This window comes from Panulirus ornatus, chromosome 47 (genome assembly GCF_036320965.1).
Source record: "Panulirus ornatus isolate Po-2019 chromosome 47, ASM3632096v1, whole genome shotgun sequence".
NCBI lineage: Eukaryota > Metazoa > Arthropoda > Malacostraca > Decapoda > Palinuridae > Panulirus > Panulirus ornatus.
In genome coordinates, this window is record NC_092270.1 from 2,605,285 (window position 1) to 2,621,658 (window position 16,374).

Consider the following 16,374-nt stretch of genomic DNA (forward strand, 5'->3'; position numbering starts at 1 on the left):
GCTTACAACTCTGGGGATGGGAAGGGTTAAGGCTATGCTGTTCATGAGCGAAGGCGCTCCTTCCCTCCCTCCCAGCCCCCTGAGATGTGAGGAATGAGGTGGTTATATGCTCCTGTGGTGTTTCTTTCGACTGAAAAATAAGCTGACACCTTGATGCATGTGGTGAATCAGGTTTGGGCACAAGGAGGTGGACTTACTCCCTGTCATCCTGGTTGTCCGACACTATCTGGTTGTTGGGCTGTTGCTGGATGGTGGTCCTGTGGGTGACGTGCTCAATGAGGTCAGGTTGGTTAATGGAGTAGCTGAGGCCCTGCTTCCGACCCATTATGCCCTCATTGTCCAGCAGGCTGCGAGGGGTCAAAGGTCACCAGTTACAAGCAAGAAAATGCTACACAAAAGGATGCTTACTACTAGAACAGTAAAGTCACAAGTATGTAAGGATGAAGGGGGAAAAACTATAAGAAAATTTGGAAACCAGCGACGAAAAATGTACCACCAGAGATACCTATATACTACTAAAGGTCGACAAAAATAAAAATACCATCTGTAAACTCAAAGGAGCTAATTCTGGTTCATACCAAAGGCAAACTGAAAAAATGAACGAACAGAAAAACCTAATACAAAAAACGAGGTTATTATGCATTTAAGTTAAACACTAATTTTTCCTTTGAACTATTTTCAGTTTCTTATGTTTAAGAAAAGGAAATCTAATGGAGGAAAACTTGACTGGTGACCTCATCTAGTTCCTTTATGAAGCTGACTATGGTTTGGGTTGAAAAGACTACATTGCTAATTTGGAGTCTGTTCTCCCACACCCTACCCTTTACGGTATCAATCAGAAATGTAAAATAAGAAAGAACAAAAACAAAAATCATCATAAAACTATTGTTGTTTTCGTTGCCAACAGGATGTATTATATGAATAATTGGTGAACAAAACCATCCTTCAGGTGGTTTCCTGATAACCCCTTTAAATAACAAGTTCAGGAGGATTTACGTCTTCCATGTAAAAGTCCTCTTTTATTCTGGCAACTTGGAGAGAGGTACCAGGCCATTTCTTTTCTTAGTACCTCCACTTCAAAACAACAAATGAAGCCATTATCTCAGTCAAAGTGCACTATGACAAAGGTCACTTAAATACTGACAGTGGTCTTAAAAAATCACAGAAAAATATGTGAAAATTTCGAAGGAAAGGCTACCAACAAACATCCCTTATATTAAGTAAATAGGCTAATTTTCCAGATAATCTCACAAGAAGTAAAGTGAACCCTGATACAACTTAGGCCCATAAACTGAGAGCAGGTAATCACCTATAATGATCATGCCAATGATATATGATTTGCATAACTCTTGGTCTTAATATTACTGACAAAATGAGTAACAGATGACATCCCAAAAAAATGTGAGGAGAGGATGTACAAGAAATGGCATTTATGCAGGAATAATGTCATCCTTCTCCCAGTCCTGTAAAAAGAATAATCCACTCATATCTGAATCAGTATGCGGCTGGAATGGGAGGAAGCAGACTACAGTGACCAAGTAAGCAGGAAGTAAAATATCAAGAATTTTATAACTAATGAGGAAAAACTAGGTAAAAATAATGTAATTAATCATTTCTTAGTTTATGAAATTCTCCCGATTCATTCAAATAGCATGCTGCATGAAGATTTCAACACTAGGAAACATTTGTCACCAGTAGGAAGAGGTCTGTATGTTCTGGATATTCAAGGTAAAAAGAACGCCTAATACGATAACATATTAAGTCACTAGCAGGAGGTATGAACGATGTAATTTCTTATGTCTTATTATAGATGTGTATTTCCGATGTCCTGCAGCACAAAGACATATAATGCATAATGGTCTGTAAACGTCTTGAAAGAAATTCTGTCCTTTAAAACCAGATATTCTTCAAACCCGTCTTGTGAGGGATATATCCCTCTTTTACCAACTAATTTGTGGATAGATGTTGTAATCTGATTACACAACACTCCGCCACGGACACGAGAAACCACAAGCTTTACTTCCTTAAGGTTGGTTTGTCTGGGACGCAAGACCACCTTACTGGTAAAGAACACCACTTTGGAAACCTAGAAAAGAAAAAAAAAATGAATCCAGTAGTACAAATACGTTAAACAGTTGTCACAACTAATAATTCGGAGTGGAAGAGCACAAAACAGGTCTCAAGAGCTACGCTAAGGCTCGACCCAAGAACTATTGCGGATAAGGATAGTACATTTTCCAGATCTTCCAGTCATCATCTACAAAATAAACAAACAATATTCTGAATCATATCCAGAGCATTACGAGTCTAGTGATCTAAAAGGTCCAGCAAAACTGGTGTCATTAGAATATCAAGTAACTCGTACGCAGGCGTTCCCCATCATCAAAAGGGCAACACTGAAGCATCCATGCACAGAACTGATTATGAAGAACTGAACTGTGTGTGTGTATATATATATATATATATATATATATATATATATATATATATATATATATATATATATATATATATATATATATCAAGAGTAGCAATTCAAAGAAGCCTCTCAGTTCTAAACACTTTTCCATTCAATATTTCGAATCCCTAACGCATCACCTCCACCCTACTTATAACTCCAGTATGTACACCCTTCTGAGACAATTAACTCATTCTTAAACACATTACTTACCTCTGTTTAGCAGCTGCTACAACGTGAACAATGTATTTGTTAATTTCATCACATAATTCTATATTTTCGAAGTTCAGTCATCTATTTTCGTAAAGAAAACCTTCAGACTAACATCCTCGACATTTATATTACCGAGTCTATTACGCTCCATTTCCTTCTTTCCTGTGTTACAGTTATTATGACCACATGTAACTCTCTGGAGAGTAAGTCTTCATTATCCTTCCTGGTCCCACCTGAGTTAAGCCTGGAAACGACTTTTTCTCCAAGGAACTGATCAACTTCCTTCATATTTGTATCTCCTCTGGAAGCTACTCTTCATATGATTACCAAAAAAACCACTGTAGCAGGCCAATCCTCTACCCTGTACACTGCCCTTAGCCTGAAACGTTCCTCAGTATCATCCTTGACATTTCATTTCTCCTAATATGAAACTGCGTCACCTTCTCTCCCTCCATCACTCAAAAACATACTCACAGACTACCTCTTCCTGTCCACCATATTCGTTAATGTCTCTCTCTCTTTCTCTCCAACACAGACCCATTTATGTCTCATGTTTCATGATCTTAACTAACCACTGTCTGTATTTCCTCATCGAGTTTTTCCTGAGCGTCTTTATCAGCGATATTTTGTTGCGCAACTTTAGATCCAATTCCTTTCTCCAAACAATCATCCACTTTCTCAAACATCTTATTCACCTTTGCCTGAACACCACCCACCAACTTCCCCAGACTCATCAGCCTCCTCACTTAACAGTGCAATTAAATTTGGCCTTTGGAAGCAGCTGTTGCCCGCAGTTCCTTAATATTTTGCAACACATCTTTAGTTCCTCCACTTTAAATCATCCTAAATCAGCTTGACCAGTTCCCCAGCGTCCGCCGCCATGTATTGTCAGCCATAATATCAAACTCCTCTGTCCACACAGTACTCATACGGCGCAGGATCCCACTTTATAATGTAAGTCGAAGTCATATAATCTACAGTATGAGTATTTCTATCCCTCTCGTGTAATCTATAGGTTATGCATGTCGTTTTTCCGCTTTCGCTGGTTGGTTGGGAAGTTATCAGCTGTCACGGTCATTTATTAAGGCCGTCAACGACTAGTTATAACTACCAGTCGAAAAAAAAAAAAACTTATTCAGATGTTCAATATAATTCTAAGACCATTCAAACCCTCACTGCTTCCCACGGACCTGCACTAGGTCAGAGCTGGTCTAGCTAGACACCATCTGCTCCACTTCCTGGTCAGTATGAAAGTGTTCGTGTGTATACATACGCGTCTTTATAAAAAGAAGAAAATTTTTTTTTTAGGGAAAATATGCTTAAAAAAAATCAGTTCACCCGTAACAGAATAATCTGAGAGAGTTAGTTTATCGCAAAAAAAAAAAAAAACATGACTGTAAGAACCAATTCACCTTATCTTTATTTCCCTGCCAAACTTATGAAAAAAAAAAAAATGAATCCGGTAATTCGAAAGATTTGTATTTCCCATCACATCACGATACCCCTGTCGCGTGCCCCAGTACTCCACACGCAAGACCTTCTTCGCTTGCTACCAGTGCCGCCGCCAGTTCGTTATCAATAAACTGAGCTCAGAGTGCGGACCACGGGCAAAAATAATCACCTCTCTGTGTCAAATCATGAATTACTGTCTGGAGGGAGTCTAAAGCTTAAAATGTTGTTGTAGCTTATGGTCGTGGAAGGAAAACAACGCGAATAAAAAAAGGCCAAAGTTTGAGGTGGTTATTTCTATTCCAAGATAGAGCTTGTTTTGGGGTGTGTGTGTGTGGTTAGCGCGTTACAGCTTACTGCAACACACAGAGAACGGGAAGTCTTGAGGACAGCTGGTTGTAAACAACTAACTTCCCCGGAATGACAATGAGAATGCAGACATACAGAATACAGCAATTTACAGCAGTTTCAATCTACTCAGTCATGGTTTGAATTATTTTTTTCATAACCTTAGCACACACACACACACACACATTACGTGTGACGGATGACCAGCAACTAACTCCCTGGATCGATGACAGCAAGCACGTTCAGGCCGGTGTGTGTGTGTGTGTGGGTTCATACCACCGGACCGTTCCTCAGCTCTCGCGCGATCGTCCATAACTTCACCGAGAGCCACAACCACCTAACTCGCGGTGGTCCGAGCCACCAGCAGGCGCAGTGTGGTTTTAGTTGGTTGTCAGTTAATGTGGGCTTTTGGGCCTATCGAACGCTATTAGGACTTTTTTTTTTCAAGGCCGTGTAGATAGAGTTATAACCACCGTCCTAAAAATTCTAAACGCCTTCCTGTGTTGAAGATATCTCCTAAGACAACACACACACACACACACACACACACACACACGCCGTTGTATGCAGCCCTCGCACCTGAGGCAGGAGGGTGGCGGAGGAAGGTAAACTTAACACGGACCGTGCTGGGAGGGGAGGAGGGCTTAGTGGCCAAGACATACTGGTCGATATGCTGGCGCCAGTCACGAACCCCTGGACACACACAGACACACACACACAACACACACACACACACACTTACCCCCCACTCCTCTCAACTGTTCATACACAGAACCTCTAGGTTAAACAGACTTACATTCAACAGTCGTGATGAATTACGAAGAAATACCCCGTTCATTAAGCACGTTTCGGGTTTTAGATTTACCTCAGTACGGCAAATATCGGACTACTTCCAGGCATATCTTCAAAGAAGCTGCACGTTTACCTCTGCACCTTTCACAAGTCTTCTTTTTGGGATGCTGCTGGGTGGGAGGTGGTTGAAATGCTCATCTAGTCAAGCTAAGTATCCCGGAGTTCCTAGCAACAAGGAACGAGACGTCCGGGAAAAATTGATGTCGAAAACGTACACTTCCTTCGAGTATGTACGCTCCTCAATAGATGTGAAATTATTCCTGGGGTTACGTAAGTAAACCCCGAAACGATTTGCCAAAGTAACCAAATGCCGCAACTTATGATTTACCACTAATGGCATTTACCGTAAACTCGGTGACGTATGCACTTAAAGATAATGTTAATCGTTGACCCCCCCAAAAAAATATTACAATTTACGTTTTCGCATTCTAGATGGTGACATTTTCTGAGCACCACTGTATCATGGGTACGTCCGGGGGAAGAATCAGGTTTCCAGATCATGGTAAGGTTAGGTTCCCACGACAACTCTTAAGAGTAAACATACTGACTTTCCAACATCTCCATTTCGTGTCAAGAAACGAAAAAGAAGATATATCCATCTGTCTCATATATATATATATATATATATATATATATATATATATATATATATATATATATATATGAAAAGGAGTTTACCAAGCCATGTATATACCATCAACACATGAAAAATAATCTGATAAAAAATAAGTATAGGTCTTAAGACGGTGGACTGGCGCTGTTTGCGTGCTGGCTGACCTGACGTGAACAAAAAGTGGAGTATCAGGAGGAGGAGGAGGAGGAGGAGGGTGTGTAGGCAGGAACTATCGACCCCAGCAGCAGGAGCAACACGGAATTAGACCAGGTTATTGCGCGCCAGGGCACCGGCACCCTTGCCTGGGTGGTGAGCACCACCTCCTTCTGCGTGGCCAGGGCACACAACCACACTATGCCCCTGCCAGGTCAGGCACCCAACCACACTATGGCCCTGCCAGGTCAGGCACCCAACCACACTAATGCCCTTGAGGAGGGGGCGCGGAAGGCGGACAGCGAACGAACACTATGCCCGTCAATCACTCAAACTGCCTTCAAGACACCCCACTAAGTCAACAGCACATCCTGGTAACGCGCAGCAAACAGCACCCTGGCCGTACGCGGTGTCAGTAACACAGTGTGCACCACCTCCACCAGCGCACTACAACACCAAGTGCCGCCAGCAGGAGCAACATGTCCACGACGTTGTTTCAGCAGGCGACGCCACCGGAGCCAAACAGTGGCCACCTGGCTGGCAAGCGATACTAAAAGCATGATTCACACACCCGGGAGAGAGAGAGAGAGAGAGAGAGAGAGAGAGAGAGAGAGAGAGAGAGAGAGAGAGAGAGAGAGAGAGAGAGAGAGAGAGAGAGAGAGAGAGAGAGAGAGAGAGAGAGAGAGAGAGAGAGAGAGAGAGAGAGAGAGAAAAGGCCAGTAAATAAGATCAATACTTCCCGCTGCGAGCCTAGTCATACTAGCCAACCAGCCAGCCAGCCAGCCAGTCCCCCGCCCCTCACAGTCACTTTCAACGCCTTGCTCCTCTCTTCCTTCTTCCTCCATCACCATAAAGTTCCTTCCTACTTCCTCATCTCTTCCCTCAACCAATGTTTCCTACCTCCTTCGTCTCCTCCCTTCCACTCCTCCCCATTTCCAATATCCTCCTCGCCTTTCTACCTCCCTCCCTCTCCCTCGCCTCACCCAGTGCTACCTTCCTCCTCATTAAACTCCTCCCCAACTCAATGCTGCCTTCCCCTCCTCACTCAGTGCCCAGCCCTGGAAAGCCGTAACACTGTAACCACAAGTTTTTTTTTACCCTCTCTCTCAACAAGCAGCCGACCCGACATTCATGGTTACCCGAGGGGAGCTCTGTACACATTCATTACAGAACCGGATAGAAAGCCTGCTCTATCTTACATCATGCCGATCCAATAATCGTGAAAACATGTTACAAAAGTCCTGACATTCCGGTTGCAGACAATCTTAACGTAACACTTTGGCGGAGTAATTGGTGTCAGCGTAAAAACCAGGCATGTCTGATACATCCTTCTGGTAATCATGAGTAATTGCTTGGAGTGACTTAGAGAAGAAAGCAAAAATATTACTGTCTTCACTTCACAATCTAACCGCGTAAATACCCGACTAATACCTTCCACGACCTTGTGTCAAAGAGTCAAAATGCCCCAGTAACTCTGTCCTGCACTGCACTCACACACAAGAGGTGCAGAAATGATGCTCCAAGCAATACCAAGGCACAGAAGCAGTCGCTGACGCTCTCACATGCAGGCCTGAGGCTCAACAGTCATGCTCGGAAGGCAAACAATGGCAGGGACTTGCATCTTTTTCTTTAAACCAATTTACTTCAAGTACACTAAGGGAAATTCTGACAAAACATCATCAAGTTAGTTACGTGCAGGTAGCTGAGGTTTCGTACCGGATCACTGGCTGAGGAATGTCATGACAGAGGTAGACCTTGACTTACTGCAACTCCTTGAGCTAAGACGGTACGACCCTTGGGTTCTCTAACGCGCCTGTAGCCAGGTTATATCAAAGACCAGGCTATCGTTGTGGAGGAGACGTACCGTCGTGCTCAACGATCGTACCGTTCTGCTCATAAATACGCTAAAATACTACTTCATACGATATACTGAATTCACCTTCAAGTGTCACGAGATGTGAGAACGTTCCATAGGACGATAACACTTGGAAAACACTCCAATGTAGTATTGGCTCAAAATAATATAAAACTTCCTTCTGGACGTAATGTTCATGCCATCATTCCCTCTCCGCGAGAAATTGCTGGTGCTTCAAAACAGAGAAAGATACATTTTGCCAAAACTGTGGCGTGTTCAGTTCCATAAAACGAACAGAAAAATGATAGATATTTTCTTACCCAAAGACTAGGAAACAAAGGAGTGGTAGAGACAAAATTCAGTGTTGAAGTAAACCTGATAAGTCTATGGCCTTCACTACTGGCATTTCAATATGGCCATCTCTACACCCCCCCTCCTTTCCTCCCCCAGGGAACCCCCTCATTAGCAACGTTTATCCGTCACTCAAGGAGAAAAAAGTTGCCAAACATTCTGTTCCCGGCATGTGACGGGGACGAGCCATAGCAGAGAAGCACAGACTGTCTCAACCATCCTAGGAAAGAGCTCTTACAGCAGTGTCTTTGCAGGTGACTTGCTCAAGCCAACATGAGAGCAATAAGTCAGCTATTCAGTGGTCGCAAGCAAAGGTGAGGTGCGCCAGCTAATAACTTGGATCGGAGCTGCTACTCAAATTCTGTTATGAACCCTTCACAATACCATCTCGATATGACCGAACTGAATCCAACAATATTTTTCGCCGCTCACGTCAGAGACTGGTAGATATGTAAACTTAACCGAAGGTCATATGAAACAAATTCATATAAACTTACTCCTAGGCTTCATCTTACTTCACGGAGTTAATTGGAAGAGGATGTTCCCCGTAATAGTGAACACAGCTGCCATCAAGCGACATGATTCAATTTAACGGACCATCGGATTATTGGGGAGCGAGGTTAGTTCGTGTGGCTGAAACTGCTTCAAGCAAGCCTTGGTTTTATTCATTCTTAGCACATTCTACGAAATGGCGCTGGTGTGTCGAATCTACCGACTTCCGAGAACGCAACTACTATGGGAATTATCAGAATTACAATACCGCAGAAAATCGCGCGATCAAACTATTTTGACTTTTACGAACCGTTATTTACCGGACCAGAAAACTATTTTTTTTTTTTAACCACAAATGTATCTATGTATCTGACAACGGCCCAGTGCGAACCACGTAGGATTCCTGAGCGTATATACTCGCATGTCAGTGTTCTTATCAACGCTTGACCTCTCGGAAAAAGCCAGCATTCCGATCTAGGAAATACTTCATCTTTCTGAAGAAATGAACAGGAGGTCGTAGGTAAAGGACGCATGCAAGGCATACAGACCTGGTGAACCTAACAACAAAACGTAAGAAGACGAAAATAAATCAAATAAAGTTATCTGTTAAGGAGTATTTAATCTTGAAAGGCAATCATGACGATACGCTTCGATGTAGCCTATCACTCACCGACGCAAAACAGAGCCGTTGATCATGACGGCCCACGGCAGGTATCACCCATAAAGAAAGAGATAACAATGATGGTAAAATCATGTTTTCTGTATGACAGTCGAAGGGAATAAATTCCTACATATCGTAGGTCTCCAGTGTAGCCGGATCCACGGGTACTCCCCGACACTAGACAATCGTCCTGGCAAAAACCCGCCCTCTGATCGCGACGCTGCGAGACTGGGCGACCCCCGCTCTCAGGCTGTCCCTGCGGCTGCGTTCCCTCATGCACGAACGCCCCAGTTTCCTATCATGCATGCAGAGTCATACTCCACTCGAGATGTTTCCTCTTTCACATATGTAGCTGTAAGCTAAAAGACAGATTTCCTGCCTCACACAGGTACATCTGTATATCAAAAGTGGCAAATTTTTAATTCTATGCTGTATCTAACTTTCTTGAGATTTTCATATGCAAGCAGAAACACCCACGCCATCATGGCTAGTTTTCCCCAGCTTCTCTGTCCCTATAGCGGTAACCTCTGATCACAAACATACGCATACACCATATATACACAACTCAATGCCTTTAAAACAATCCCAGTGGCTTTTTATCCACTCATACAACACACTTGTACCCCCATCTACCATATTTTCCGACGCGGGAAAATCATACAAGAAAAAACTATGCTTTGATAATCATACACCACCAGGACTACTGCCTCATGTATACGTATACAAATCCTATCATGCTTGTTTCTCCTGTATACATCACAAAGAGAGCCGTCTCTCTACTGTGGGCGTAGCCTTATGACACAAATCATCACAACACATTCAAAAGATGTTCCTGTCTCTCCACCACACACACACACACACATACGCAAAGCGTTATACAAAACCATAATCGTCATAAAAATCGGAAGATTTTCCGATGTGTTTTCCCGTACACTCTACGGGTAGAGAGGAGGAGACCCCATCGTCCAGCGTCTGCCCTGGAGGAACATCCGGGACACAGCCACAGCCACACCACTCGTCATCCCAGCAGCTGTCCCTCACACGGAGGAAATGCCTCCCACCACCACCACTAGGGCTCACTGCCCACACCGCTGCGGCCGCACTACATTCCATTCTTCACTGATACAAAGACTGTAATATCTTTTTTTTTTCTTTTTTTTTTGGGTTAAGGTCCCCCGCCAAGGTTGCTGAGCGACCTTGGCGTCTCTGACCTGTTACTTACTTCTCAGTGGATGGAATCCGAGGCCGACCACGCATCATACAGGTATTTCACTCATGGGGATTCGGTGGCTGTGGTTACCATACAGTATGGGGGTTAAAAAGGAGAGTGCACGTAGCAGGAAAAAAAAAAAGAAGAAGCCTGTGGTATATGAATAAAAAAAATATAAATACACACACAAAAAAAGCGCAGCAACTGAAGCAGACACAAGAACAGCAGCAGCAATAACAACAAAAACACAAGACCAACGGAAAGGGTAACAGGAGCAACGGTAGTAGTAGCAAAAACAGCAGTACCAGCAGCAGTGGAAACAGCAGTAACAGGGAGGAGGAGGAGGGGGAAAGGGAGGGTGGAATTTGAAATGAAGCGTCAATAAAGAGCGGATATGTATTCAACATATCAAGTCTCTTGACGTGGTACATCATACACACACTAACAGGTGGACGCTGACCGTAAAATCACTACAGCAAAATTTATATTTCCAGACAGTGATGTATATACCTTTTTCTCCTCTGCTGGTCATCAGGACGCGCAAAAAACAGAGCACCCTGCCCAAGTCCACTTTCAAAATGCATAATTTGCGGTAATTATCATGCCTAATTTGCGAACTGAGTCCAAAAGTTGCATTTTCTTTAATTACTTTTGTAAACGACCCTTGGATCAGTGAGTCGAGGCAAACCAAATGTTCTAATAGTGATGCCACGTAATTCCAGGACACAGGGACACTGTAAAAGAAGAATGGAACAAACTCTATCACTCTTTTTTATCTACTGATAACGCGAAAATGATTTACTATCTTATCAGGAAGTTGGAAAAAGCAAAAATATTGGGAAAAGCGAGCAACTCCGAGAGCAACGTTCTCACTGGGTGTGAACAGCCAGCAACTTGACAAATACCCTGTAAGGACGCCACAACTCTGCCACACGTCAGGGTTGAGACGCAGTTGGAGGCGGGGAGCTGGAGCGAGCGGATTGAAGAGAGGCGAAAAAAAAAGGGGGCTTCCGCTCTCCTCATTGATTTCCTCCTGACAGAGTTATGAGGGGGAATGTGAATGAGGTGGACTTGGGAGGTTCTAACTCTCCCTCCTGATGGGGCGTGCGATGCAATCGCTCTGCCCCCTGACGAGGATGGCTTCACACACTCTTTTTCCTCCTCCCGACGAAGCGAGCGATACGATCGCTCTGCACTCGTCTCACACGGCCTCGTCCTACAGCGTCAGTCAGTAAGTGTGCGATGCGATCGCCCTGCACCTGTCTCCCTGTTACTGGCTACTGCGGAGACGACCACTCCTGTTGGGGAGGTAGGGGAGTGAGGAAGGGGAAAGGGAAGGAGGAGGAGGAAGAGGAGGAGGAGGAGGAGGAGGAGGAGGAGGAGGAGGAGGAGGAGGAATGGGAGGCTGAAATGCAGGCATTCGTATTGCGGTGCAGAGGATAGTGCAGCAATGCTGTTGTATCTTCTACTGAAGACGAGAAAAAAAGTTAAAGAAAGGAAGCAGAGACGATAAATATATATATATATATACAAAAAAAGAAGAAGGAAGAACGAGGAAGAAAAGAGAAAAACTAAGAAACACACCCACATACACACACACACGCGCGCGCGCAAACACACACACACACACACACACACACACCATATACACTCACACACACACACACCACATACACTCATACACACACACACACACACACACACACACACACACACACACACACACAGTCTGGCTGGACGCCGATGTATTAATATTTAAGTAAGGGACCCGCTAGTCTGAAGGTCAAGGTGTGACGTCAGCCTTGCGCTACCCCCAGCAGGGTGGTAAGTAGGGTGTGATGGACGGCATCCTAACCTGCCCCACAATCCTTAACCAACATCTCTCTCTCTCTGGAAGCGTGAGATACACAGGTTGTAATAACCCCGAGCGATGGGCGCCTGAGTATATTATGGCCGGGAATGGTGGAAACACACACACAACACACACACACACACACACACACACACACACACACACACACACACACACACACATCCTGCGTTTGTTTTCGCGATCTGTAAGCCAAGTGACATCCTGCCATAATGAAACGTTGCGACTGCTTTTGGCCTTGGGAGTGGTTGGGCGTGTAAAACACCAGGGGGGGATGGATAACTTGACCCTGAAACAAGGGCAATGAGAAGACGTAATCACCCTCGACGACCTGAAGGTCTTATGAGGAAGTTATGAGGAAAAGGCACACACACACACACACACACACACACACACACACACACACACACACACACACACACACACAAGCAAAGACCTGATGATGGTTTACAACGAGGTTTCCCGTAGGAGGACGGTAATAGCATCCTACAGTCCTGAACTACGTAAAAAAGGTGACATGGATGACGATAGAAACAGGGTTCAGTCATGTTCGTCAGACTGTATTGTGAAGACTATTCGTAACGACTCATCATCTGTTAGAAAACTGCCCTCGGCGGCATGAGGGAGGGAGGCGGGAAGGAGATCCAGTGGAAATTAGGAGTTTCATCTACTGCCTGACGCTACTGAGAGGCTGGCCCCAAGGCTGGAGAGAACCCTTACTCAATGTAGTGGTAATGACGCGAGATATGAGGAACGACTCGTGGCACCTGGGAACTTTTGATCAGCTGAGGCCCATCCCTGTCCGAATAAAAAGTGGTTGAGATATCACTGTGTTCCAGAGGCGGGGCGGGGTGGGTAGGCCTCACTGCCTTTTAAGAAAGGAGGAGGAGGAGGAGGGAGACATTAGCACCTCCATGACGACAACTCTGGGCCATGAATATTCAGGGAAGCACTCGAAAAAGCCATCAAATTTTCTCACGGCACACCAGTCTCCTGTAATGGGAGCACCATTGCTAATGGAGGTCAAGAAATGACTTATATATTTTCTGTTCCATCGTGGTTTTACGTGCATATATATATATATATATATATATATATATATATATATATATATATATATATATATATATATATATATATATATATATACACCACTTAACTTTATTTATACAATACTGTGACAGGAAAATAAACATTAAATCTCAAACTATAAACCCGGCAAATTGCCAGCAACAATATAATCATCGGGATATATTCAACCACAAACACAAACATTCATCGCGCAATGAAATCCAATTGCCATTAGTCCTGAATCAAGAGTAAAACGCTATCCAGACCAGCCGGAGGTGACGATGGACGAGAATCACAGCTGTAATGCACCGGCTATCGCCCCAGTGTAAACAACTGGAAGAAGAGAGTTAGGCTCTGGCTAATTGAGTTTTGGTGTTTGGGATCGCATATCACTGGCCAGATGGACGAGGGTGGAGGGTGGGGTGGGTCTGGAAGGTGCTGAGTGGATCTGGAGGGTGCTGACGCGTCTGGGAGGCGTTGAGGTGGGTCTGGAAGGTGTTGAGGTGGGTCTGGAAGGTGTTGAGGTGGGTCTGGAAGGTGTTGAGGATGGGTCTAGAAGGGGTTAAGCGGGTCTAGAAGGAGTTGTGGTGGGTTTGGAAGGAACTGAGGTGGGTCCGAAAGAGATTAGCTTGGTCTGGAAGGTGATAAAGTGGTCCGGAACGTGAGAGGTTGGGTCTGGAAGGTGCTGAGGTGGATCTGCAGGGTGCCGAGGCAGCTCAGCTGCTGAGGTGAGTCTGGAACAAACGGTTGAAGTGGGTCTGGAATGGTTAGGGTGGGGTCTGGAACAGGTAAGGTGGGTCTGGATGAGGTGGGGAAAGTCGTGATGCAGGTGGCTCACATCTGAGTTCGCTGGCCAGCAGTAATTATAACATTACCAGTAATTACAGTATCATATGAAGCCATAAAATGTCGGATTTGCCCTTCTTGCCTAACATAAGAGAAAATAACGGCCTAATAACTTGCTTTAACGATGCTCATTTTCAGGGGAAATGGATACAATATATCTTTAAAAAAACACCCAGAAAAGACTCCGTCGATTTTTTTTTTCCTGGATGCGCATACCACTTCGAAGAAAGAGAAAACTTTGGTACCATTTTCATACGATCTTGAAACGCCAGTTCGTTGGCCCCTTTGAGAACTACAATACAACCCTCGAGCACGACGGAGTACGACGACCCTTGAGCACGACAGTAGGATTCGAACACGACAAGGGGCAGCCCCCTGAGCATGGCGGGACGATCCCTGGGTGTGGCGACCTGGTTTCTGAACACTGGACACCCATGGGAAGCAGGCCAAAGGCCACCTCATCCTACCAAAAGGGTCGTTCCGTAGTACTCGTTCTGTCGTTCTCCAAAGTCGTTGCTTCGTGCTCAACAGGCTGAAGATGCCGAGCTAATATCGAAGATCATGAAGTAACCTTGCATTAAAGAAATATTTGAACATTAACAGTAAAAACACGTAATGGTAATTCAATAAGGCAGAAAAGGAATGCACTACACTCCTTCAGGACCTTAATGTGCCAGCTTCCATGTATCCTAGGCACCTTAGACTATTCTTTCCCGCTTACCCTAGCCACCTCCACACTCCTTCCCCTACCAATTCCCACCTGAGGTAATTACAACCACTGTTTGCATTTGGTCTCTCTCTCTCTCCACCCCTAGCCCCAGCCTGCACCGGATCCCGCCATGGCTAATTACTGGGGGCAGCCGGGAGTACTAATGAAGTTTGAGAGGCTAATGAGCCACAGCAGAGGAACGGAGATCCATAATATGTACAGTATGTGTGTGTGTGTTCCTCGCCATCACCACCACAACGCCGCCCCCCCACTTCCCACAACTGCTCCACCACCCATCACCACCCCCGACCACCACCCTCCGCGCCAATAATCACACTAACCAGTATCTTACATTACTGTTGTTATCTCTAGATTTATGGGGGTAATCCTAAGGTATTAGCATCGTCATGGAGCAACGAGCGTGGGTAAGTACCACGCTCAGCGAGTGTCGGGGAAGAGTCAAGAAGACCCACTCGTGTGGATTTTACGAGAAATATAGATATGTTCGACCAGCCAGAACCATCCTGTTGTAGATGGCTCATCTATATCTTTTTTCTTTTTTTTTTTGCGATACGAATTTTGTTCCAGAATGCTTTCGTTGACAGGTTGGTCCATTCGGATATCAACGCTCCACCGCACTTTCGTTGAGCAATGAGCGTGATTAACTAGCGGATGAGTCAATATCATTAATCAGCATCACAACCATCAGGTTCCACAAGCCATTAATCACACCATCAGTCCATTTGCAGATAAACAGTTTTCTTCTGCTTGTGTGAAAGAGGTCAAGCTTCCAGCTCCAGCAAGTATTCCAATCCACGAATCGTCCTGTTCTCCACAGATTATCATCAATGTTTACTTTTACGTTTATCCTCAGGTAAATTACAGATCCGGGTCCCCGTGCAAAACTCACCGCACAAATTGCACTTAATATGACATTTGCATGAACTGCGCTACGTACGAACATCTACACAGAAGTCTGACAAATGTACACAGGTCAGGAATTATGTTTACATACCCGGGTCGGGAATTACGTGCACACACACACAGGTCGGGAATTCGCACGCACACACACACACACACACACACACACACACACAGAGGTTGGGAATAATTGCACACAGAGTTCGAGTCTGGAATTTTGCATAGACACACAGGTCGAGGATTACGTGCAGACACAGGCTGGGAATATAATGTAAACACAAAGAGGTCAAGCAAGGACTCGT

At 44.6% G+C, this 16,374-nt stretch overlaps 1 protein-coding gene across 2 annotated transcripts in view; it reads right to left on the minus strand.

Moving 5' to 3' along the window:
* Positions 1 to 16,374, minus strand: part of LOC139763437 (uncharacterized) — a 304,757-nt gene that overhangs the window by 33,152 nt on the left and 255,231 nt on the right. Inside the window, exon 4 of one of the 2 annotated variants that reach the window (XM_071689475.1) lies at positions 198 to 347. The exons of the other annotated variant lie outside the window; for it this stretch is intronic. Coding sequence (XP_071545576.1) covers positions 198 to 347 — 150 coding nt within the window. The remainder of the gene's footprint in view (positions 1 to 197; positions 348 to 16,374) is intronic. 2 annotated transcript variants of the gene reach the window in all.